At 35.3% G+C, this 27352-nt stretch overlaps 1 protein-coding gene across 1 annotated transcript in view; it reads right to left on the bottom strand.

Annotated features, from left to right (window-relative positions):
* The window catches only part of FAM120C (family with sequence similarity 120C), a 96351-nt gene that overhangs the window by 21804 nt on the left and 47195 nt on the right, over positions 1-27352 (bottom strand). Inside the window, 1 exon segment of the mRNA XM_032475469.1 lies at positions 17708-17957. Within this exon segment, the coding sequence (XP_032331360.1) occupies positions 17708-17957 (250 nt within the window).

The raw sequence follows: 27352 nt of genomic DNA, 5'->3' as shown, positions 1-27352 counted from the left end.
TTGTTCCAGCTCCATTTGTTGAAAAGGCTATCCTTTCTCCACTGAATTCTTTATGTACCTTTGTCAAAAATCAGTTGAGCATATTTGTGTGGTTCTATTTCTAGGTTCTCTATTTTTTTCCTTGACCTATGTGTTTATCCCTTAGCAAATACCCCCACTGTCTTGGTTACCTTAGCTACATACTGTGCCTCAATATTGAGTAGAGTGATTCCTATACTTTTTTCTTTTTTTGCAAGATTGTTTTAGCTATAAGGGCCTGTGCCTTTCTATATAAACTTTAGAATAAATTCATGTATGTCCACAAAAAACCTTGCGTTAAGCCCACAGGAATTGTATTAAATCTACAGATCAATTTGAAGAGAAGTGACAGCTTTACAATGGTAAGTCCATGAACTTTTCTTCTTTGATTTCTTTCATCACCATATAGCATAATGATTTTTGGGCCGATTCATGCTTTGGCATGCATCAGTAGCTTGATTTTATTGCTGAGGAGTATTTTATTGACGGACATACCACATGTTTGTCCATCTACCAGTTAATTTGAGTTATTTCCACTTTTTGACCAATATGAACAATATTTCTATGAACAGTCATGTGCAAGTCTCTGTGTGGACACATCTTTTCAATGCCCTTAGGTACATACAGAAGAGTAAAATAAATGAGTCATATGATAAAGTTATGTTTAACCTTTTAAGAAGATGCCAAACTAATCTCCAAAGTAGCTGTACCACTTTAAGTTCCCACCAGCAACGTATTAAGAAATCCCAGTTCTCCACAGCCAGACCTACATTTGTCCTTGTCTGTCTTTTTCATTATAATCATTCTAGCTGAGTGAAGTGGTGCTTCACTGTGGTTTAGATTTGTATTTCCCCAATGATTACTGAAGTTGAGTCTTTTCATGTGTTTATTTCCAATCCTGTATCTTCTCTGGTGAAATGTCTATTCACATCTTTTACTCATTTTTAGATTGATTTGTTCTTTTATAAGTTGTGAGAGTTCTTTATATATTCTAAGCCCTTTATCAGATATATGATTTGTAAACATTTTTCTAGTCTGTGGCTTGCCTTTTCAGTTTTTTAATGGTGGCTTTTGAAGTGTAAAAGTTTTGTATTTTGATGAAATCTATTTTTTAGTGGATTATGCTTTGGTTAATGTATCTAAGAAATCTTCACTTAACCCCAAGTTACAAAAATTTTCTCCTGTATAAAAATGATCCATTTTCTGTAATTTTTGTGTATAGTATAAAGGGTCTAAATTCATCATTTTTATCAGGTCAGTAGACAATGTGGCTTGAGTCTTCCACATTTTTGCTGACTTTCTGTCTAGTTGTTCTAGCCATTATTGGGAGTAGGGTATGAAGTCTTCAACTATTATTGTTGAAGCTTCTATTTCATTCTCAAATTCTACCAGTTTTTGCTTCATATCTTTAGGGGCATTGTCATTATGAGTACATATTTATAATTGCTGTATCTTCCTAATGAATTTGACCCTTCTATCACTACAAAATCTTACTTGTCTATAGTAACATCACTTGTCTTGAAGTCTACTTTGTCAGGTATTAGTATAGCTATTGCAATTATCATATGGATATTTTTCTATTCTTTTTCTTTCAACCTATTTGTGTCTTTGAATATAAAAAATATATCTCCTTTAGATAGTTCATACTTTTTATCCAATCTCACAATCTCTGCCTTTTTATTGGAATGTTCAGTCCATTTACATTTGATGTAGTTGTTGATATGTTTAGATTAATAGGCTGCCTTCTACTGTGTTAAACAGATATTCTCTAGCGTAGCATTTTAATTTTTTCTTTTTTTTTTAACTACATTTTTTGTTATTTTCACAGTGGTTGCTGTTTGGATTATGAAATATACCTTAACTGACTCATTATATCAAATTAATACTAAAAAATTCCAGTAGGAGGTAGAAACATTGCTCCAATATACTTCTCTTCTTTCCTCCCTCCATTGTTTTATTGTCATGTATATTATACCTTTATTCTAAAACCAATACACAATTTTATAATTATTGATTTATGCAGTTGTCTTTTAAATCAGTCAAGTGAATAAATGAGAAAAATATATTTATACCACTTTTTATATTTATCTATGTAATTACCTTTCCAGGTGGTTACTCTTTATTCATTTAGTGTTATTTCCTTTAAGTACAAAGGACATCATTTAATACTTCTTGTAAGGCAAGTTGGTAGCCATATATTCTCTTAATCTTTGGTTATTGGGTGATCTATTTCAATTTCCTTTCTACTTTATAGCTTTATTGAGATAAAATTATTACACCATACAATTCATGTATTAAAAGTATATAATTCAATATTTTTAGTATATTCACAGGGCTGTGAAACCATCACCACTATATAATTCCAGAACATTTAAATCACCCCAAAAAGAGACCTCATATCCATTAGCAATCACTGTACATTTGCCCCTCCCCCAGATCCCTGGCATCTATAGATTTGCCTATTGTGAACATTTCATACAAATAGAACTATATAATATATGTCTTTTTGTGACTGTTGTCTTTCACTTTGCCTAATGTTTTTTTAAGGTTCATCCATAAATGTAGCATAATCAATAGCTAATTCTTTTATACAGCTGAATAATATTCTATTGTATGAATATACCACATTTTGTTTAATCCATTTATCAATTGATAGACATTTGAGTTGTTTCTACTTTTTGGATATTATGAATGATGCTATATTAATATTCGTGAACATGTTTTTGTGTGGATACGTGTCTTCACTTTATGTTCTTACCAGCAGTGTTCTAATTTCTCTACATCCTCACAACGCTTGTGGTCTGTCTTTTTGATTACAGCCACCCTAATGGGTATAAACTGGGATCTCAATGTGTTTTTGATTGGCATTTCCCTAAATATTAGTGATGTTAGTATCTTTTCTTATGCTTATTGGTCATTTACATATATTCTTTGGAGAAATATTGAATTTTTTTGCCCATTGTGAAAATTAAATTATTTCTCCTTTATTGTTGAGTTGTAAGATTTCTTTATACATTCTAGATACTAGACCCTTATCAGATATACAACTTGCAAATATTTTCTCCCATTCTGTGAGTTATAATCTCCCTTTCTTCATGGTGGTGTCTCCAGCACACAAGCTTTTAGTTTTGATCAAGTCCAATTTATATATTTTCCTTTTTGTCACTTATGCTCTTGGCATTATACCTAAGAAACTATTGCTTAACTGAGATCATGAAGATTTACACATCTGATAAAGGTTTTATAATCTGAGCTCTTAAACTTAGGTCTATGACACATTTTGAGTTAATTTTTGTGTATCATATGAGATAGAGGTCCAACTTCACTCTTTTGCATGTGGATATCCAATTATCGCAGAACTATTTGTTGAAAAGACTATCTTTCTCCATTAAATTGTCTTGGTATCCTTGCCAAAAATCAATTGATCATAAATGGAAGGGTTTATTTCTGGGCACTCAACTATACTCTATTCATTTATATGCCTATCCTTATGCCAGTACACCGTCTTGATTACTTTGTAGTAAATCTCAAAATTGAGAAGTGCAAATCTACAACTTTGTTCTTTTTTCCAAGATTGTTTTGGCTACTCTGAGCCTGTTGCATTTACATATTAATTTTAGTGTCAGCTTGTTAATTCTGCAAAGAAGCCATCTGGGATTTTGGATTACTCTGACTGTGTAGATCAAACTTGGGGACTATTGCCATCTTAACAACCTTTCTTGTATATAAACAAGAGATGTCTTTCCATTTATTTAAATCTTCTTTAACTGTAGTTTTCAATTGACAAGTTTTGTACCTCTTTTGTCAAATTTATACCAAGTATTTCAGTATTTTTGATGTTATTATAAAAGGAGTTGTTTTTTTAATTTTCTTTTTGGAATACTGATTACTAGTGTATTAAAATACAATTGATATTTGTATATGATCGTATATCCTGTGACTTTGTAGAATTCATTTATTGCTTCTAATCACCTATTTGTTGTCATTGCACTTTAAAAAAATGTGGTAAAATACACGTAACAGAAAATTGTTCATCTTAACCATTTGTAAGTGTACAGTTCAGTGATATTAAATACATTCACATCATGCAACATTGCTATCATCCATCCTGATAACTCTTTTTATCTTGTTAAACTGAAACTCTATACCTATTAAACAATAACTACCTATTATTCCCTCCCCCTAACACTGGCAACTAGTATTATAATTTCTGTCTTTATGATTTTGACTACTCTAAGTACCTCATATAAGTGGAATCATACAGTATTTGTCTTTTGTGACAGGATTATTTCACTTATCATAATGTCCTCAAGGTTCATCCATGTTGTAGTATATACATTTTCTCATTTTAAAGGCTAAATAATATTCCACTGTATGTATATACCACATTTTGTGTATCTATTCATCAGTTGATGGACACTTGGGTTGCTTCCACATTTTAGCTACTGTGACTAATGCTACTATGAACATGGATATACACATATTCCTTCAAGACCCTGCTTTCAATTATTTTAGCTATACACCCAGAAGTAAAATTACTGAATCATATGGAAATTCTATTTTTTTCTTGAGGAATCACTGTACTGTTTTCCAGAGTGGCTGTACCATTTTATATCCCCACTAACAGTGCACAAGGGTTCTAATTTCCCCACATCCTTGACATCCTTGTTATTTTCTTTTTTCAGATTTACCATCCTAGTGGGTATGAAGTAGTATCTTATGGCAGTTTTGACTTGCATTTCCCTTATGATTAGTGATGTTGAGCATATTTTCATATGCTTATTTGCCATTCATATATCTTCTTTAGAGAATTTCAAGTCCTTTGCCGACTTTTGAATTGGTTTTTTTTTTCCTTGTTGAGGTTCAAAGTTCTCTATATATTCAGGATATTAATCCATTATCAGATATATGATTTGCGGATATTTTCTCCCATTCTGAGTTGTATTTTTACTTTGTGGATAGTATCTTTCATAAATAACTTTTTAAAATTTTCATGAAGTCCAATTTGTTTATTTTTTCTTTTGTTACCTGTGCCTTTGGTGTCATATTTGAGAAATCATTGCCAAATCCAATGCTGTGAAGCTTTTGTTGTATGTTTTCTCCTAAGAATTTTATTGTTTTTAAGTCTTACATTTAGATCCTTGATCCACTTTGAGTTAAATTTTGTATATGGTGTTAGGTGAGAGTCCAACTTCATTCTTTTGCATGTGGATATCCAGTTTTCCTAGAACCATTTGTTGAAAAGATTGTCCTGTCCCCATTAAATGGTCTTGGTACCCTTGTCAAAAATCATTTGACCATATATGTGAAGATTTATTTCTGGATTCTCTATTCTAGTCCATTGGTCTATATATTTCTTTTTGTAAATAGCACACTGCTTTGATTACTGTAGCTTTTTAGTAAGTTTTGAAACCAAAAGTATGAATCTTCCAGTTTTGCTTTTCTTTTTCAAGATTGTTTTGGCTATTTGTGGTCCCTTGAAATTCCATATGAATTTTAGGATAGGTTTTTCTAATTTTGCCAAAAACATCACTGGGATTTTGAGAAGGATTGCATTGAATCTGTAGATTGCTTTAGGTAGTATTGACATTTTAACTATACTAAGTTTTCTAATTCATGAGGATGTGATGTGTTTCCATTTATTTGTCTTTAATTTCTTTAGCGACATTTTGTAGTTTTCATTATACAAGTCTTTCACTTCCTTGGTGAAGTTAATTACTAAATATTTTATTCTTTTTGATGCTACTATTAATGGAATTTTTTATAATTGTCCATTGTTTCCATATACAAAACCAACTGATTTTTGTGTGTTGACTCTATATCCTGCTACTTCACTGAATTCATTTATTAGTTCTAACGGTTTTCCTGAGTCTTTAGGGTTTTATACACATAAGATTATATCTTTTATTCCCTTGTTGATCTTCTGCATAGCTGTTGCATCCAGTTTTGAAAGTGGGGTATTAAAGTCTCTGATTATTATTGTTTAACTGTCTATTTCTCTATTCATTTCTGTCAGTTTTCACTTCATGTGTTTTCAGGCCCTTTTGTTAAGTGCATATATTTATCATACTTATACGTCCCTGAGGAATAGATGCTTTTATCATTATCAAATGTCTCTTGTCTTTAGTGTTATCTTACTGTCTTAATGTTTATTTTGTCTGGTTATTAGTATAGGCACTCCAGCTATCTTATGGTTGTTGTTTGTATCTGTATCTTTTTTCATCCTTTTACTCTCAACTTATTTATATCTTTGAATCTAAGTGTATCTCTGGGAGACAGCATATAGTTGGGTTTTATTTTCTTATTTAATCTGGCAATCTATGCCTTTTAATTGGATTTTTAATCCTCTCAAATTTAATGTTATTATTGATATGGTAGATTTGAATCTCAATTTTGCTCTTTATATGTCTCATGTGTTATTTGTTACTCTACTCCTTTTTTATTTTCTTCTTTCTTTTAAGTAGACATTTTCTAGCACATTTTAATTCCTTTCATAATTTTTAAATTATATTTTTGAATTATTTTCTCTGGGGTTTATAATACACATCTTAACAGTATCCACCTCAGACACATCAAAACTTTATTCTTATATAGCTCTATTTTCTCCTCCTCTTTTTTGTGGTATTATTGCTATACATGTTATGTCTACCCAAACTCAAGAATACATTGCTATAATTATTACCTTATATAATCTTACTTCTTTTAAAATGCTGAGAGAAGAAAAGAGAGCAAGTATATATTTATAGTTTTTGTTGTAGTAATCTAATTCTTTCTGGTTCTCTTCTTGTGGATTTAACATGTGGTGTCATTTCCTTAATCCAATACATCTTTGTTCCCATACACCTTTTTGCTGATAGTGTCAAATATATTTCTATATCTTACAGGCTCAATATTATAAATATATTGTTTGATATAATTACTTTTTAAATAAGTTAAGAGAAAAAAGGAAGTATGCAATGATTCTCTCTTTTGTAATTACCTACTTAATTACCTTTACTGGTGTTCTTTGTTTTTCTATATGGATTTGGATTACTGCCTGTTGTCTCTTGCTTTTCACCTATAGAACCTCCTTTAGTATTTCTTATAAGGCAAGTCTACTCGCAACAATTCTCTCAATTTTTCTTTGTCTTTGAATGTCTTCATTTTACCTTCATTTTTGAAATATCTTTTTACTGGATATAAGGTTGGAAGTTGAGAGTTTCCTATTTCATCATGTTGAATTTTGTTGTCCCACTCCATTGTTTCTGATGAGAATCTAATCTTTGTGGTTCCCTTGCAAGTAATGAGTCATTTTTTTTCTTACAGCTTTCAAGATGCTCTTTGTCTTTGTCTTTTATCATTTTGACTATGATATGTCTGGTGTAGTTTTTTGTTGTTGTTGTTTACTCTACTTGGAGTTCATTGAGCTTCCTGGATGTATGGATTAATGGTTTTAATCAAATTTGAGAAGTTTTTGGCCATTATTATTTTTATTTTTTTCTATCCCTTTTGCTCTTTCCTCCCCATCTGGTGGTCCCACTACATGTATGTTGGTGTACTTAATGGTGTCACTCATTTCTCTGAGGCTCTGCTCAGTTTTCTTTATTCTTTTGTCCCTCTGCTCTTCACATCACACGATCTCTATTAATCTGTCTTCAAGTTTGATGCTTCTTTCTCCTGCCAAGTCTACTGTCAATCTTCTCTAGTAAATTTTTCATTTTGGTGTATTGTGCTTTTCAACTGTAGAATATCCACTTGGCTCTTTTTAAAACTCTCTATTGATATTCTCTATTGGAGGAGACATTGCCATCATGTCTTCCTTTAATTATTTATGTATGGTTTCATTTAGTTCTTTGAACATTTTAAAAATACCTGCTTTGAAGTCTTTGTCTGCTAAGTCTACCATCTAGGTGCCTTCAAAAGTCTGCTTTATTTACTGTGTATGGGTTGCACTTTCATGTTACTCAGAGTGTTGTGGAAGTTTTTGTTGAAAGCTGGATATTTTAGATAATGTAGTCTGACAATACTTCATACTGACTCCACCTTCCAGCCCAAGGCTGGTTGATGTTCTTTGCTTGGAGGTTCTGGTACTGTATTATTTAGTGACTTGGCTTCACTAATTCTGTGGTTTATTTCTTAAAAAGTGTGCAGCCTCTGATGCCTTTACTGAGAACTTTCCCTCTTGTTTTTATCTTTAGCCTGGGAAAATAGATGTCATCCCTTGGTCATAAGCCACAAATTGGTCAAAGATTATGCTTAAGTCCTCTTAGTTAAATGTTTATCTTTCACCACTGAAATATGTGTGGAGTAAGGCTGCTATCATAGTTCAGGGAGTTTACACTTTTTTTTTTTTTTGCCTCATATTCAGCAAGGGAGTAGCAGTTTGTAGGTTCCTTCTCTGATCATTGTTTCACTGTTGAGAAGGCATAGATTTGGGTATTCAGTCTTCCAGTCTAGCAGTAATGAGTTTGATTCTAGTTTTAAGCCTAGCTTCCTAGAAGTTACTGCTGGGTCAAAGGCAGTGTTTCATTGCTTTATGCCAGTGAGGTATCTGCTCTGTATTAACGGGGCTTTGTGTGGTTTGGGGAATGCCTTGAAGTCTGTCCGCCCCATGTTCTGTTCCAGTTGCTCCTGAGTGAGTCCCATCTAGTGCATGCACACATCCTTCCTGATCCCCAGAGTTGACTGTGATTCAAGGAGGGCTCTTCTTGGCTGATTCTTTACCTGGTTCTCTCCATAAAACTTATGCTATTTTACTTGTTTCATAGAGCTACTTGCCTTCTCTTAACTCCTCACCATCAAGATCCCTATTGTTCTTGATATGTTCTTAGGCATGGAATTCTCCATGCTCTGTTCTATAAAAAGAAAGTCACTTGAGGCAGAGGTATGGAGCTTCTCTTTCTTATGGTGTGCAAGTTCCCCTGAGAAGGACTCCTAGTCATTGCACTAGAGCTGGGGCTGCTTTTCCCAGAGTGACAAGTGACATCCTGCTCTATAAGTGGGTACTGAGGACTAGAGTAGGGATTGGCAGCCCCTAGTCTTTTCGGCTTGACACTCCAGTGTGGAAACTCCTTCTGACACATGAGCTGGGTGGGAATGACTGGGGCCCCAAGGACTGTTGGCATGCTGCTCTGGATTAGAGCTTCTGTCCTGAGTAGAGGCTGGGTATGTGATCCTCTTTACCACACCTACCTGAAAACAGGACTGAGGTTGATAAGAATTGGCAGTATTCCCCTTCCAGGGTGAAACCATAACCCAAGAATGAGAGCTGGGAGGAGGAGCCCCTGTCTTCCTGGCTATATATGCCTGAGGGTTAAATGATTAAAAAAAATAATTTTCACCAGTCAAGTTGTGATGTTGCTCAGGACAGGGTTTGCTCACCTCCTTACTCTGAAAGTCCCACCCCTTGTCTTCCTTTTTGTTTTTCTTGTGGTAAAAGATACATAATATTTACTACTTTAATAATTTGTAAATAAATGTACAGTTCAGCAGCATTAAGTATATTCACATTATTGTGCACCATCACCATTATCCATCTCCAGCACTTTTTCTTCTTCCCAACTTGAATCTTGTACCTATTAAATACTAACTTCCCATTCCCCCCCTCCCCTCAGCTCCTGGAGATCACTGCTTTACTTTCTGTCCCCATATTTGATCACTCTAGATACCTCTAATAAGTAGAATCATACAGTGTTTGTCTTTTTGTCACTGGCGTACTTCACTTAGTATATCTTCACAGGTCAGCCATGTTGTAGCATGTGTCAGAATTTTCTCCCTTTTTAAGGTTGAATAATATTCTATTGTATGTATATACCACCTCTTGTTCATCAGTTCATCCATGAATGGAAACTGGTTGCTTTTACCTTTCGGCTATTGTTAATTTTCTGGTTCCTTTTCATGTAATAAGTTGCTTTTCTGTTGCTTCTTTTAAGATTGTCTCTCTCTTTTAACAGTGTCTAAGTGTGGATCTCTGAGGTTACACTACATGGAAATTTTAATCTTAGATGTGTAGATTTAGGTTTTTCATCAAATTTGGGAAGTTTCCAATTCTTATTTCTTCATATATTCTTTTCTAACCATTCTCACTCTCTTCTGGGTCATCTATTATGAATATGTTGGTATGCCTGATGTTGTCCTACAGGTTTCTTAGTCTCTTTTCATTTTTATTCATTAATTTTACATCTGTTCTCAAGACTGGATAATTTCTATTGATGTACCTTCAAATTCACTAAATTTTTTCTTCTCTCAGTTCAAAGCTGCTGTTGAGCTGAAGTTAATTTTTTCATTTCAATGAATGTACTTTTCAACTCCAGAATATATATTTGGTTTCATTTTGTAATTTCTATCTCTTTTTTTTTTGAAGTATAATTGGTTTATACTATTATATTAGTGTCAGGTATACAGGATAGTGGTTCAGTATTCTTATAGATCATACTCCATTAAGAGTTGTTACAAAATGATGAGTATAATTCCCTGTGCTGTACAATAGATCCCTATTGCTTATCTGTTTTATATATAGTAGTTTGTATCTCTTAACCGCAGAACCGTATCTTGGCCCTCCCCACTACCCCCTCTGGTAACTACTAGCTTGTTTTCTACACCTGTGAAAATGTTGCTGATTTGCTATATGCAGTCATTTGTGTTACTTTTTAGATTCCACAAATAAGTGATATCATACAGTAATTTGTCTTTATCTGATTTATTTCACTATGCATAATACTCTCTAGGTCTATCCACAATGCTGCAAATGGAAGAACGTCACTCTTTTTTATGGCTGAGTAATACTCCATTGTATATAAAAACTACATATTCTTTATCCATTAATTTGTTGATGGACACTCAGGTTGCCATTTTAATGATAACATGTCTGGTGTGGGTATGTTTGGGTTCACATTGTTGGAGAACCTCTGTGTTTCCTGCACGTAGATATCTGCTTCCTTCTTCAGGTTTGAGAAGTTTTCAGCCATAATCTCATCAAATATATTTTCAATAACCTTACCTCTCTTTTCTCCTTCTGGGACTCCTATAATGCAAATGTTAGTATGCTTAATATTATCTCAGAGATCTCAAACTGTTCTCATTTTTTAAAATTTGTTTTTCTGTTTGCTGTTCTGATTGGATAATTTCCATTACTCTATCTTCCAGATCATTTAAGTGTTCTTCTGAATCACATGGTCTGCTATTCATTCTTTCTAGTGTGTTTTTTTATTTCAGTTATTGAATTCTTCATTTCTGACTGGGTCTTTCATATTTCTGAGCTCCTTGTTAAAATTCTCAGTGTGTTCATCTATTCTTTTCTCTAATTCAGTTAACATTCTTACTACTAATGCTTTGAATTCTTTATCTAGTTAATTGTTTATTTCTTTTCATTATTTATGTTTCAAGGGTTTCCTCTTGCTGTTTCAATTGAGACCAGTTCCTCTGCCTTTTCATTTTGCTTAAATTTCTCTGCCTCTATGAAATTAGGTGAAACAGTTACCTACTGCAGTCTTGAAAGGGTGTTCTCATGTGGTATCATCCCTATGTGACCAATGCCTTTGGTTGGAGAGCTAGATTTGACATGGATGCAAATCATGTATTTCATCAGGGTGCTAGCAACTATCATCTTGGGAGGCGGTGGGGCTGGAGATGAAGGTGCAAGGGCTGGAGCCGGTGTGATGTAGGATCTCTGCTCAGGGCAGGGGGATAGGTCCAAAGCTGTTGGAGTAGAAGCATTTAGGATCGGGCCAAACTGGCTCTGTTCTCTTTAAGTGTATGCTTTCACATCTCCCTGCACTGAAACTCTTACCCCAGAGGCAGGGAGTGCTAAAGTGAGTGAGGCTGTGTGGGCTCTGGGCTTACTTCAGACATAGACAGAGGTCTGAGCTGTCTTCAATGCACTGCCACTGCACTGCTCTGCTGAGATGCAACCTCAGGTCGAAGTCCCCTTTGACCCTCACAGCCCATCACTGCCCCCATCCCCTGCTGCCCCTGCCCTATTGTGGAGCCACACTGCAGGGCAGGAAGAGGGCCTGCATTGATTCTTGGTGCATATCAGGGTAACTCACAAAAGGCTTTCAGCTGATTTCTCAACATAAAAACTGCTGGCCAGAAGAGAGTGGCAAGATATATTCAAAATCCTGAATAAGAAAAAGCTGCAACCTAGGATGCTCTCTTCGGCAAGACTATCCTTTAGAGTAGAAAAACAGATAAAGTTTGAGACAAGCAAAAACTTGAAGAAGAATTTAGCAATATTAAATCCATACTCAAAGAAATATTGAAAGGTCTACTATAAATAGAAAACAAACAGGAAGCTATAGAAAGCAGAAAACCATAATTGGAAATATGATAACTGCAGTAAATTGCAAGAGAATAAACATGAAAATGTAAAAAAAAAAAAGAATATCAAAATCATAAAATGTGGGAGATGGAAGCAATAAAATATAGATTTTTTTCTCTCTTCTTTTTTCTTCATTCTTTTTAGAATGTGTTTCAGCCTACATGACTATCAATCTAAAGCAATAGATATACTAATGGGTTAAGATACTTGAAAAACAGGGTAACCACAAACCAAAAGTATACAGTAGAGTCACAAAAACAAAAAGAAACCAAGCTAATACAAAAGAGAATTTTCAAACCACAAAAAAAAAAAAAAAAAGGAAAAGAAAGGATCAAAGAAGAAATAGCAAATCAACTGGAAAACAAAGTTCAAAATGGGAATAAACACACATCTATCAATAATTACTATAAATGTTAATGGACTAAATGCTCCAATCAAAAGACACAGAGTGGCAGATTGGATAATAAAACAAAAGCCTACAACATGCTGCCTTCAGGAGACCTACTTCAGAGTGAAGGACACACACAGACTGAAAGTGAGAGGATGGAAAAAGATATTTCATGCAAATGGAAATGACAGGAAAGCAGGAGTAGCAATACTCACAGCAGACAAAATAGACTTTAAAACAAAGGCCATAAAGAGAGATAAAGGACACTATATAATGATCAAAGGAGCAGTACAAGATGAAGGTATTACACTCAATTACATATATGCACCCAATATAGGACCACCTAAATATACAAAACAAGTACTAACAGACATACAGGGAGAAATTGTTGGGAATACAATAAAGGTAGGAGGCTTTAACACTTCACTAACATCACTGGACAAGTCTTTCAGACAAAAAAATCAATAAGGCAATGGAAATACTAAATAACACAATAGAACAGTTGGACTTGGTTGGTATTTTTAGGACATTACATGCCCTAAAAACAGAATATACATTCTTTTCGAGTGCTCATGGAACATTCTCTAAGATAGACCACATACTTGGGCACAAAAGAAGCCTTCACAAATTTAAGACAATAGAAATTATTTCAAGCATCTTTTCTGACCACAATGCTGTGAAACTAGAAATCAACCACTTAAAAACAAAGTGGAAAAAAACAACAGCATGGAGACTAAACAACATGCTACTAAAAAACCAACGGGTCAACGATGAAATCAAAGAAGAAATTAATGAATACCTTGAGACAAATGACAATGAAAACATAACTACACAAAATCTATGGAATGTAACAAAAGCAGTCGTAAGAGGGAAGTTCATAGTGATATGGGCCTTCCTCAAAAAAGAACAATCTCAAATAAACAACCTAATCCAGCACCTAATAGAATCAGAAAAAGAAGAACAAACAAAACCTAAAGTCAGCAGAAGAAACGAAATAATAAAGATCAGGCGGGAAATAAATAAAACAGAGATTATAAAAACAACAGAAAAATCAATCAAAGCAGGAGCTGATTTTTTGAAAGAGTAAACAAAATTGACAAACTTCTGGCCAGGCTCACCAAGACGAAAAGAGAGAGTGCACAAATAAACAAACTAAGAAAAATGGAAAGATTACAACCACCACCACAGAAATACAAAAAATTATGAGAATACTATGAACATTTATGGCAATAAATTGGACAACTTAGAAGAAATGGATAAGTTTCTAGAAACAGACAGTCCACCAAAACTGAATCAAGATGAAATAGATCATTTGAACAGACAAATCACTAGAAGTAAAATAGAATCAGCAATAAAAAACCTCCCTGAAAACAAAAGTCCAGGACTAGATGGCTTCACTGGGGAATTCTATCAAACATACAAAGAGGAGCTCATAGAAATACTTCTCAAACTCTTCCAAAAGATTGAAGAGGAGGGAATACCCCCAAACTCACTCTATGAAGCCACCATCACCCTGATACCAAAACCAAAGACACTACCAAAAAAAGAAAGCTATAGGCCAATATCATGGATGAAAATAGATGCAAAAATCCTCAACAAACTATTAGCAAACAGAATCGAACAGCACATAAAAAAGATTATACACCATGATCAATTTGGACTCATCCCAGGGACACAAGGATGGTTAAACATACACAAATCAATCAATATGATACATCACATCAACAAGAGAAAGGACAAAAATCACATGATCATCTCAACAGATGCAGAAAAAGCATTTGATAAAATTCAACACCCACTTTGATTAAAAAAAAAAATCTTACCAAAGTGGGTACAGAGGGAACATATCTCAACATAATAAAAACTGTTTATGACAAACCTACAGCCAGCATAATACTCAATGGTGAAAACCTGAAAGCCTTCCTGCTAAAATCTGGAACAAGACAAGGATGCCTACTCTCACCACTTCTATTCAATATAGTATTGGAAGTCCTAGCCATAACAATTAGGCAAGAAAAAGAAATAAAAGGGATCCAAATTGGAAGAGAAGAGGTAAAATTGTCACTATATTTCAATGACATGATACTATATATAGAGAGCCCTAAAGGCTCCACACAAAAACTACTAGAGCTGGTAAGTGAATGTGGCAAGGTAGCTGGATACAAAATTAACATACAGAAATCACTGGCATTTCTTAACACCAACAACAAAATATCAGAAAAGGAAAGTAAAGAAACAATCCCTTTTAAAATTGCTTCCAAAAAATAAAACACTTAGCAACAAATCTGACCAAGGAGGTGAAAGACTTATATATATGGAGAACTACAAAACACTGACTAAGGAAATTAAAGATGACTTAAAGACATAGAAAGATATCCCATGTTTTTGGATTGGAAGAATTAATATTGTTAAAATGGCCATACTACCTAAAGCAATCTACAGATTTAATGTGATCCCTATCAAATTACACAGGTCATTTTCCACAGAATTAGAACAAATAATCCTAAAACTTATATGGAATCACAAAAGATCCAGAATTGCCAAAGCATTACTGAAGAAAAAGAAGGAAGCTGGAAGAATAACCCTTCCAGACTTCAGACAATACTACAGAGCCACAGTAATCAGAACAGCATGGTATTGGTACAAAAACAGACATATGGACCAATGGAACAGAATAGAGAGCCCAGAAATAGACCCACAAAGTTTTGGTCAATTAATCTTTGACAAAGGAGGCAAGAACATCCAATGGAGTAAAGAAAGTCTCTTCAGCAAATGCTGTTGGGAGAAATGGACAGCTGTATGTAAATCAATGAAGTTAGAATACTCCCTCACACCACACACAAAAATAAACTCAAAATGGCTTCAAGATTTAATAAGACAAGACACTATAAACCTCTTAGAAGAAAACATAGGCAAAACATTATCTGACATACATCTCAGCAATGTTCTCCTATGGCAATCTACCCAAACAATAAAAATAAAAGCAAAAATAAACAAATGGGACTTAATTAAACTTACAAGCTTTTGTACAGCAAAGGAAATCATAAGCAAAACAAAAAGACAACCTACAGAATGGGAGAAAATATTTGCAAAAGATGAGACTGACAAGGGCTTAATTTCCAGATTATATAAACAGCTCATACAACTTAATAAAAAAAAACAACCCAATCCAAAAATGGGCAGAGGATCAAAACAAGCAATTCTCCAGTGAAGACATACAAATGGCAAACAGACATGAAAAAATGCTCAATATCGCTAATTATCACAGAAACGCAAATCAAAATTACAATGAAGTATCACCTCACACCAGTCAGAATGGCCATCATTCAAAAGTCCACAAACAATAAATGCTGGAGAGGCTGTGGAGAAAAGGGAACCCTCATACACTGTTGGTGGGAATGTAGTTTGGTACAGCCGTTATGGAAAACAGGATGGAGATTCCTCAAAATACTAAAAATAGACTTACCATATGATCTAGCAATACTACTCCTGGGCATATATCCAGAGAGAACCTTAATTCTAAAAGACACATGCACCCCAGTGTTCATAGCAGCACTATTTACAATAGCCAAGACATGGAAACAACCTAAATGTCCATCCACAGATGACTGGATAAAGAAGTTGTGGTATATTTATACAATAGAATACTACTCAGCCATTAAAAAGAATAAAATAATGCCATTTGGAGCAACATAGATGGACCCGGAGATCATCATTCTAAGTGGAGTAAGGCAGAAAGAGAAAGAAAAATACTATATGATATCACTTAGTATATGATATCACTTGTATGTGGAATCTAAAAAAAAAATGAACTTATTTACAAAACAGAAACAGACTCACAGACATAGAAAACAAACTCATCATTATCATGGGGGAAGGGGGTGGGAAGAGATAAATAGGGGCTTCGAGATTTGCAAATACTAACTAATACATATAAAATACATAAACAACAAGTTTATACTGTATAGTATAGGGAAATATATTCAATATCTTGTAGTAACTTATGGTTAAAAAGAATATGAAAACAAATGTATGTATGTTCCTATATGACTGATGTATTGTGCTGTACACCAGAAATTGACATAACATTGTAAACTGACTATACTTCAATAAAAATATATTTTAAAAAGTAAAATAAAATAAAAGGTAGTACTTGAAAGTCACCAGATTGGCAAAAATTAAGAAGTTATATATGAGAACTGACAGTAATATGAAGAAATAGAAATCTTTATGCATTGTTCATAGGGCTATAAATTATAGCAGATATAATTTAGATCAATTTGGCAATATTTGGTGAAAAATCTACATGCATATTTTACAGGACCCTGGAATTCTACTACTGAGTACATACTTTAGATAAACTGACAGAGGAACACAAAGAGTCAGAGGCATCTAGGATGATATTCACTGCAGCACTGTTTACAATATCCAAGAACAGGAAACAAGTATCCATTGATCAACAAATAAAGATATATGGGTAGAATATAATCCAGCAGTCAACAGGAATGAACCACATATGAATATGGATAGATCTGAAAAATAACACTGAGTGAAAAAAGAAATAGAAGGAGATGTACAGCACAATATCTTTCATGTTAAAAAAGGAAAAAGATCTATACATAAAGACATCACTATAGACTGGGCATGGATACGTATATGTCTAAATAAATATATGGAAGACGGCTTGGAAGGATACACATCAAATACCGAAGAGTGGATAACTATGGGTAAAGAGAAGGGAACTGGAGCAGGAATAGCCTGAAGAGGAAAAAAACCAAATATAAAACCCAACATAAAAGAGGGTTCATGCATGGGCTGATTATGACAGAGGATCATAAACTTAGGAAGACTATCATAGCAATCAATTCCAGTGTTTCTGATGTCTAAGGTCAACATGAAACAAAACCACCCCATCCCCAAACACCATAAAAACATTTGCTTAAGGGAAATACCACGAAAGTAAAAGAGAAATGAACTGCTCACCTCCCTGTCACATGGCTTACCGGAGTACACAGCACATGAGTAGCAGATGCGTGGGGACATTAGCTGGATTTAGCATACTGGGTGTGTCTGACTTCATACAGGCCAGGAAGGCACGCATCCTTCTGTTCTTGTCCTCAACCGCTTTGCCTAGCCAGAGCTTCTTGAGGTTTGGGCAAGTCCATTCCCGAAATGTCAGTGCAGACACCAGCTCAGGGGTTTGAGGTGACTTCCCTTTATAGGCAGACCACTCCTTAAGGATCACTGAAGGAACTAGAAAATAGAAATTGAGGGAAAACAGGCTCTAGAGAATCTCTAAGCATTTCTGCAGCTGGCCACAACTGATACACGCCATCACATTTCAACATCTTTTTCTTTTCTGTCACTGTAATTTTGTATTATTAGCAGTAGTAACAGCAAGAGTAGTATTTATTAGGTGCTTGGTGTGTGTTAAGTACTTTACATATAAATGTAAATCTTAACTCCTCATAACAAACCTGAGAGAGAAGAATTATGACTATATTATCACAAAATGCAGTGCTCATTCTGCAGATTAAAAAAATCAGAGCTCAGTTGTCAGACAGTTCTGCTGTCACACAGTAGTCCCCCCCTTATTCTCAGGGGGTATCTTTGAAAATCCCCAGTGGATGCCTGAAACCATGGATGTACAGCGAATCCCATATATACTATGTTTTTTGATATACATACAGACTTATGATAAAGTTTAATTTATAAATTAGGCACAGTAAGAGATTAACAATAACTAATAATAAAATAGAACAACTATAACAATATATTGTAATAAAAGTTATGTGAATGTGGTTTCTCTCTCTCAAAATCTCTTACTGTGCAAATTTAATGCCTTTTCCATTGTAACTGAGCACCTATGTACTGTGTCCATAACTTCTGCAGTTCAAGATGCAACAGTAAAACTAACACAAATTTTTTTCCTTCTTCACACTTTCACAGACAGGAGACTCGTTATTACCATAGATCTTTCTGTTCTTATTGTATATCTTAGCAACCTCAGCACATGATTTTTTTTCTTCCCTTATTAAGTCGAGAACTTTCACCTTTTCACTTAAAGGAAGCACTTTACAGCTTCTCTTTGGTGTATTAGAATTGCCAGCATCACTACTCTTGCACTTTGGGGCCATTATTAAATAAAATAAGGTGACTTTAACACAAACAGTGTGATACTGTGACAGTTGATCTGATAACCAATATGGCTATGAAGTGACTAATAGGCAGGATACTCTGAACAAAGGGATAATTCACATCCTGGGTGAGAGGGAGCAGGACAATGTGAGATTTCATCACACTACTCAGAATAGTGTGCAATCTAAAACTTATGTCATCTTTACTTCTGGAATTTTTCATTTAATATTTTTGGATCATGGTTGACCTCAGGTAACTGAAACCATGGAAAGTGAAATTAAGGATAAGGGAAGACTACTGTACTTTGAAACTCATTTCTTAAGTAGATGTACCAGGCTAGGCAAGGAAAGAAGCAAGGAAGAATTTCATGAATACCTGGCTTCATAACAGACTATAGGACATCCCTAAAGACTTAAAAGAATTTCACAAAATTCTCAAAAAACCAACATCTTTTAGATTTATAAAGGTGTAACAGACAAGGAGAATATGGCTTCTGTCTACTTCTAGTACACCTCAGACTGCTAAACTATGGCTTCTTTTACTTAAGACATTAGCATCTATTGTTACCCTGGAAGTCATCCCGGAGTCCTTACTGCCTTTCACCTCCTACATCAGGTTATCTCCAAGGTCCTGCTGATTCTACTGTCTTATCATCCCTTATGTCTGTTCTCTTTTCTTCATCACAACAAATATTGTCAAGGTTTAGATCTTATCATCTTTCACCTGGCAAGAGTCTCCAAACTGTTGTCCCTGCCTTCGTCCTGTCTGTGCCACCCTAACATCCATGCTCTACAACCACTGGAGTGCTTTTTTAAAAAGGCCCTTTTATTTTAATAACTATAGATTCACAGGGAATTGAAAAGACAGTAGACAGACGTCCTATGTGTCCTTTAAGAGGTTTCTCTCAATGGTTATATCTAAAATAATTATACTATAGTATCAATGTTAGGAAATTAACATTGGTACAACTGTGTGTATAGTTCTGTATCATGTGGAGATTCATGTACTCACCTCCGCAATCAAGATACAGAATGATTCCATCACCACAAAGATGTCCCTTTTGCTACCCCGTTTACGGTCACACCTAACACCCTCCAGCACCATTCTTAATCCCTAGCAACTGTCTGCTCTCCATCTCCAAAATTTTGTCAATTTGAGAATGTTATATAAATTGAATCAGTATGTAACGTTTTGAGATTGGCATTTTCACTCAGCATAATGCCCTTGAGACCTATCCCTGTTGTTGCAGATAACAATATCTCATTCCTTTTTTGCTGAGTAGTATTCTACGGTGTAGAGGTACCATGGTTTACCTTTTGAAGGATATCTATCTTGTATCCAATTTGGGGCTCTTATGAATAAAGCTGCTATGATTATTCGTGTACAAGTTCCTGCATGAAAATAAGTCTTCATTTCTCTGGGATAAATGCCCCAAAAGGTAAGTGCCACACACTTATTCTTAGTCTATTTTTAGTATTAAAAGGAACTGCCAAATTATTTTCCAGAGTGGTGGTACCATGTTACATTCCCACCAACAAATTATGAGTGGTCCAGTCAGTCTTTCCACATCCAATCCAGCATGCGGTATTATCACCATTATTCATTTTAGCCACTCTCATAAGTATATAGTGATACTTCATTGTGGTTTTAATTTGCGTTTCTCTGTTGGCTAATGATATTGAACATTTTTTCTTGTGTTTATTTTTCATATGTATATCTTCTTCAGTGAAATGTCTGTGCATGTCTTTTACTGATTTTCTAATTGGATTGTTTTTATATTGTTCAGTTTTGAGAGTTCTTTATATATTTTAGATTCTAGGCTAAATGTGTGGTACTTGTTCACCTATGGATGTCCAACTGATCCAGTATCATTTGTTAAAAAGACTATCCCTCCTCCAATGAAGTGCTTCTGCAACTTTGTCAAAAATCAGTTGTCTGTACTGGAGTGGAGCTATTTCTGGGTTCCCTAGTCTGTTCCATTGGCCTATATGTCTATACCATTGCCAGTACCATGCAGTCTTAATTAATGTAGCTACACAATAAGTCTTGTAATCAAGTAGAGTGATTGCTCCCAATGTATTATTCCTTCTCAAAAATGTTTTAGCTATTCTAGTTCCTCTGTTTTTCTATATGAATATTGGAATAATCTTGTCTATATCTACACAGAATCCTGCTGGGATTAGAAAGGAACTATGCTAAACCTGTATACAGAAATACAACTAATTTCTATTGAATCAAACATAACAAACAAATTCCCAACAAACAAAAGTCCAGGATGAGATAGCTTGATAGAGAATTCTATCAAAAATTTAAAGGAGAGCTAACACCTATCTTCCTCAAGTGATTCCAAAAAAATCAAAGAGGAAGGAATGCCTTCAAACTCATTCCATATCAAACAAAAGTATCCTCCAGGAATGAAAACATCCTCAGATGAAGGAAAACTAGGATACTTTTTTTAAAAAGCAGAACTACCCTGAAAGAATGGCTAAAGGTACTTCTCTACACAGAAAGGAAATGATAAAAGAAGGAATCTTGTAACATCATGCAGGAGGAAAAACAATGGGAAAACAAAAATATGGGTAAAAACAACAGATTTTTCCTTCTTCTCTTGAGTTTTCTAAATTATGTTTCACAGTTGAAACAAAAACTACAACACTTTAATATGGCTCTCAATGTCTGTAGAGAAAATACTTAAGATAGCTATAGACGAAGGAAGGTAAAGAGATGCAGAAGAGGTCAGGTTCACTTCACTTGAACTGGTAAAACATCAGCACCAGTAGACTGTGATAAGTTATGTATATACGACATACTACCTAGTGTTATGAAATAGCTGAATATACTGAAATAGTTACACAAATAATATACTCAAAATGCTATACATACATAAAAATGGAATTCTAAAAAATGTTCATGTAGTCCACAGGAAGGGAAGAATAAGAAAAGAGAGATATGAAAAACAGAGAGAACAAACAGAAGTAAAATGACAAGCTTAAGTCCTAACATGTCAATAATTACATTAAATGTAAGTGCTCTAACTACACCAATTAAATACAGACATTGATAGACTGGATAAAAAACATGACCCAACTATATGCTTTCTACAAAAAAATTCACTTCAAATATAAATGATATTGGTAGGTTGGAAGGAAAAGAATAGAAAATAATATACCATGAAAACATCAATGAAAAGACAGAAACAATGGCTATATTAATACCACATTAAGTTGACTTCAGAGCAAAGAAACTGCCTGGGACAGAGAGGGACATTATATAATAGTAAAAGAGTCAATCCAACAAGAAGACATAGCTATGCCAAACGTGTGTCATCAAATAACAGAGCCCCAAAATACATGATGCAACAACTGATAGAGATGAAATGAGAAACAGACAAATCCACACTTATAACTAGAGACTTCAATCCCCCTCTCAATAATGGTTAGATCAACTATACAGAAAATCAGCAAGAATATAGAACTCAACGACACCATCAACAAATAGTATCTAACTGACTCTTACAGAACACGCAACAAGAGCCCAACACATGTTCATTTCACATGGCCACAGAACATATGCCATGTTAGATCACATCCTGGGCCATAAAACACACCTCGAAAAATTTAAAAGAATTGAAACCATACAGAGTATATTCTCAGACCACTATGGAATCAAACAAGAAATTAAAAACAAAAGGTAACAGAAAAATCTACAAATACATGGAAAATAACAAAGCACTTCTATATAATTAATGGGTCAAAAAGGAAATCTCAAGGTAAAGAAAGAAATATATGGAACTAAATGAAAATAAAAATACAGCATATTGAAATTTGTAAGATGGAACTAAATAATTGCTGAGAGGGAAATTTATAGCACTAAATGCTCACATTTAGGGAAGAGGAAAAGTCTTTAACTGATCATCTAAGCAGAGTAGGAGGAGAAAGCCAAACCTACAGCAAACCAAAGGAAGGAAATAATAATGATAAAATCAGAAATTAATGAAATTGAAAAAGGAAAACAATAGAGAAAAATTAATGAAATAAAAACTGGTTCTTTGAAAAGAACAATAAAATTGACAAAATTCTAGCAAGACAGCAAAGAAAAAGAGACAGAAAACACAAATTGCTAATATCAAGAATAAGACAAGGGTAGAGGCGCCAAGATGGCAGAGGAGAAGGAAGCTCTTAGCTTACCCTCTCCCGTGAATACACCAAGAGAGACATCCACGGACCCACCCATTCACTCAGAACACCTGCTGAACTTTGACAGAACATTGCCCACTTCAAAAGATAAAATTCCTCAAAAATCTGGCAGGAGGAAAAAAAAAAAAAAGAAATCAGTGCAGGACCTGTCCTATGCGGAAGGAGTGGCAAAAGAGGAATAGTGCTCTTACACTGGGACAACCTCTCTCCAATAGAGAAGTCAGCAGGGACGGAGGGGGAACCTCTGAGGCTCAGAGGAGTGCACAGCAACCACGTAGCCAAAAGGACTGAGAGAAACCAGCACAAAGGGTCCCTGTGATCCCCAGCCCTAGATGCGAGCTGGCAGGGGTAGGCCAGAACAGGCTGCCTGAGCCAGGCAGAGGGGCTGAGGCACACTGCGTAGAGGCAGCCTCAGGGGGCAGGAGTGTTTTGTGGGCCATGGCTGTGAGTGTATACAGTACAGAATAGCCTGGGTCCCCCATAAAAAAGCAACACTGCTGGTGCATGTTGGGGGGAGGGGCACGATGCAGCTGGGTGGAAGCCTCTGTCTCTGCAGGCCTGCGGCACCATTGCTGGTGTGTTCTCAGAAGAGCGGCAGGGCTCTGCCATAGCCACCATATCTGCTGGTGCATGGCTCCCAGGTGGAAGTGGGGTTGAAACCTGAATCTGTACGCAAGGACTCTGCAATGTAATAGGCGGGATGGAGATTTCTTTAAATCTCCAGGGAGAGGGGACTGATTTGCTCCATGAGTGCCTTTGTGGACCCGTGCCTCTAAGACAAATGAGCAAGGAGCAGAGTTCTCACACAGCAGGGACAAGTGCAGGTGCACAGTTTACAGCAGAACTGCATACCCTATGTGGACGGGGTACTGGGGATGGTGCTGACCCGGCAGCATGCCTGCACAATCACTGTGGGTCTAGGGGCTCTGTGATTGCTGGCCTTGTAGATAAATGAGTGGAGTCTGCACAGCGGGGTGAGTGCAGGAACCGCATTTTCAGCAGACTTGTGTACCATTTGTGGACATGGTGTAGGAGATGGCACTGACCTGATAGCACACCACGCCACAACACCCAGATGTTGGCAGATCTGCAATGATACCTCTGAGGGCAGAGAACATGGGGGACACCAGAGCAGAGTATTGACATTTCCACAGCAAAAGGAGGGACAAGGGCAAAGTCAACAAAGAGTACTTGAAGAGCTCCAACCCCGCCTACCACGCACCACAGCTCAGAAACGGTATGCAAGCCTCCATTCCAATAAAACTGGAACAGAGCCAGCCCCTATCAGGGCTGTGACAACCACAGAACAAAAAGGAGGCCCTGCTCAACAACCAGGGCAGGGTCCGATCACTACAGCACTGGACACACACCCAATCAAAGGGATAACAGCCAACACTCACAGAAGAAAGACGTAGCAAACATCCATACTAAAAACAGACCTCACAACAAAATTATTAGAGGCACACAGTCGACACAGGAACCCATCCTCTTTAAAGAAAAATAAAAAACAGCCCTTCGGGACCACAGTAGATAACTGATGTTCCATAGTGCCAGAGACATAAGTAAAATGAAGAAACAGAGGAAATACTTTCAATTAAAAGAACAAGCAAAATCCCCTGAAACAATGATCAGTGAAATACACCTCGATGGCCTATTAGATCATGACTTCAAAAAGGGAGTGATCAAAGCACTGAAGGAATTAAGAGACTATGAATAAACATGCAGAATACTATGAAAAGGAAATAGAAACTATAAAGAGGAGACAATTAAAAAGATAAAACTCAATTGCTGAGGTAAGAACCGAGCTAAAGGCAGTCAAAAGCAGACAAGATAATGCAGAGGAACAAATAAGTGACTTAGATGTCAGGATAACAGAAGTCACTCAATCAGAACAAAAGAGAGAAAAGCAAGTTAAAAACCAATGAAAGCAATATAAGGGACCTATGACATAATATAAAGCATGCTAACCTATGCATAATAGGGGCCTCAGAAGGAGAAGAAAGAGAAAAGGGGATTGAAAAGGTACTTGAAGAAATCATGACAGAAAACTTTCCAAACCTAAAGAAGGAAACAGATATCCAAGTACAGGAGGCACAGAGGGTCCCAAACAAGAAGAACCCAAATAAACCTACAGCAAGACATATTATAATCAAGATGGCCAAGTTTAAAGGTAAAGAAATGATTCTGAAAGCAGCAAGAAAAAAACAGAGTTAGTTGCAAGGGAACCCCAATAAGGTTTTCAGCTGATTTATCTACACAAACACTACAGGACAGAAGGGAGTGGCAAGATATATTCAAACTCCTAAAGGAGAAAAATCTGCAACCTAGAATATTCTATCCAGCAAAACTATCCTTTAGAATAGAAGGAGATGTAAAGAACTTCACAGACAAGCAAAAACTTGAAGAAAAATTCAGCAATACTAAACCTATGCTAAAAAAAATATTGAAAGCTCTTCTCTAAATAGAAAAGAAGCAGGATGCTATAGAAAGGAGAAAACCATAATTGGAAAGGCAATAACTACAATGAGTTGCAATAGAATAAACATGAAGATGTAAAAGAGGACATCAAAATTATTAAAGGTGGGAGAGGGGAGCAAGAAAACATAGATTTTTATGTTTTCTGTTCTTTTTAGGATGTGTTTGAGCTTATGTGCCTATCAGTTTTTAACAAACAGATATAGTAATGGGTGAATATACTTGAAAAACAAGGTAACCAGAAATCAAAAGCATACAACAGAGTCACAAAACCCAAAAAGAAACCAAGATAATACAAAAGAAAATTATCAAACCACAAAAAGAAAAAGGAACAAAGAGGAAATACCAAATCAACTGGAAAAGTTAGTTCAAAATGGCAAAAACACACATCTCTCAATAATTACCATAAATGTCAATGGACTAAATGCTCCAATCAAAAGACAAAGAGTAGCAGATTGGATAATAAAACAAGAATGCTGCATAAGAGACCTAATTTAGGGTGAAGAACACACATAGATTGAAAGTGAGAGGATGGAAAAAGATGCAAATGGAAATGACAATAGAGCAGGTATAGCAATACTGATTTCACACAAAGTAGACTTTAAAACAAAGGCCATAAGGAAGGATAAAGAAAGACACTATATAATGATTACAGGAGTAATACAAGAGGAGGCTATTACCCTCGTTAACATATATGAACCCAATATAGGAGCACCTAAATACTAAAGCAAATACTAACAGACATACAGGGAGAAATTGATGGGAAGACAATTAATAGTAGAAGACTTTAATACCCCATTAACATCACTGGACAGATCTTCCAGACAGAAAATCAATAGGCAATGGAAAAACTAAACGACACAATAGAACAGTTGGGAGTTGGTTGATGTTTTTACGACATTACATCAACCCAAAACAGAATATACATTTTTTTTCAAGTGCGCATGGAACATTCTCTAGGATAGATCATATACTCGAACACAAAAGAAGCCTCAACAAGTTTAAGATAGAAATTATTTCAAGCATCTTTTCTGACCACAATGCCATGAAACTAGAAATCAACCACACAAAAACAAACAAGAAACAAATGCCAGCATGGAGATTAAACAACATGCTACTAAAAAACTAATGAGTCAATGAAATCAAAAGAAGAAATTAAAAAATACTTCGAGACAAATGACAATGAAAACACAACAATACAAAATCTATGGGATGCAGCAAAAGCAGTCCTAACAGTTCATAGTGACACAGGCCTTCCTCAAAAAACAAGAGCAATCTCAAGTAAACAACCTAAACTGTCACCTAAAAGAATTAAAAAAAGAAGAGTAAACAAAACCTAAAATCAGCAGAAGGAAGGAAATAGTAAAGAGCAGGGAGGAAATAAACATGAGATTAAAAAAAATAGGAAAAAAATCAATCAAACCAAGAGCTATTTTTCTGAAAGAGTAAATAAAATCGACAACCCTCTGGCCAGGCTCACCAAGAAGAAAAGAGAGAACACAAATACAATAAGAAAAAAATGGAGAAATTACAACCAATATCACAGAAATACAAAAAAACCCCATGAGAATACTATGAACAAATATATGGAAAGAAATTGGACAACCTAGAAGAAATGGAAAAGTTTCTGGAAACATACAGTCCACCAAGACTGAATCAAGAACAAACAGACCACTTGAATAGATTGATTATTAGAAATGACTAGAAAAAGGAATAAAAAAGCCTCCCTACAAACAATAGTCCAGGACCAGTTGGCTTCACTGGGGAATTCTACCCTACAAGGAAGAACTCATACAAATTCTTCTCAAATTCTTCCCAAAGATTGAAAAGGCGGGCATA

This window comes from Camelus ferus, chromosome X (genome assembly GCF_009834535.1).
Source record: "Camelus ferus isolate YT-003-E chromosome X, BCGSAC_Cfer_1.0, whole genome shotgun sequence".
Classification (NCBI taxonomy): domain Eukaryota; kingdom Metazoa; phylum Chordata; class Mammalia; order Artiodactyla; family Camelidae; genus Camelus; species Camelus ferus.
The sequence above is the reverse complement of the archived record's forward strand: the minus strand, read 5'-3'. Positions and strand labels throughout refer to the sequence as shown.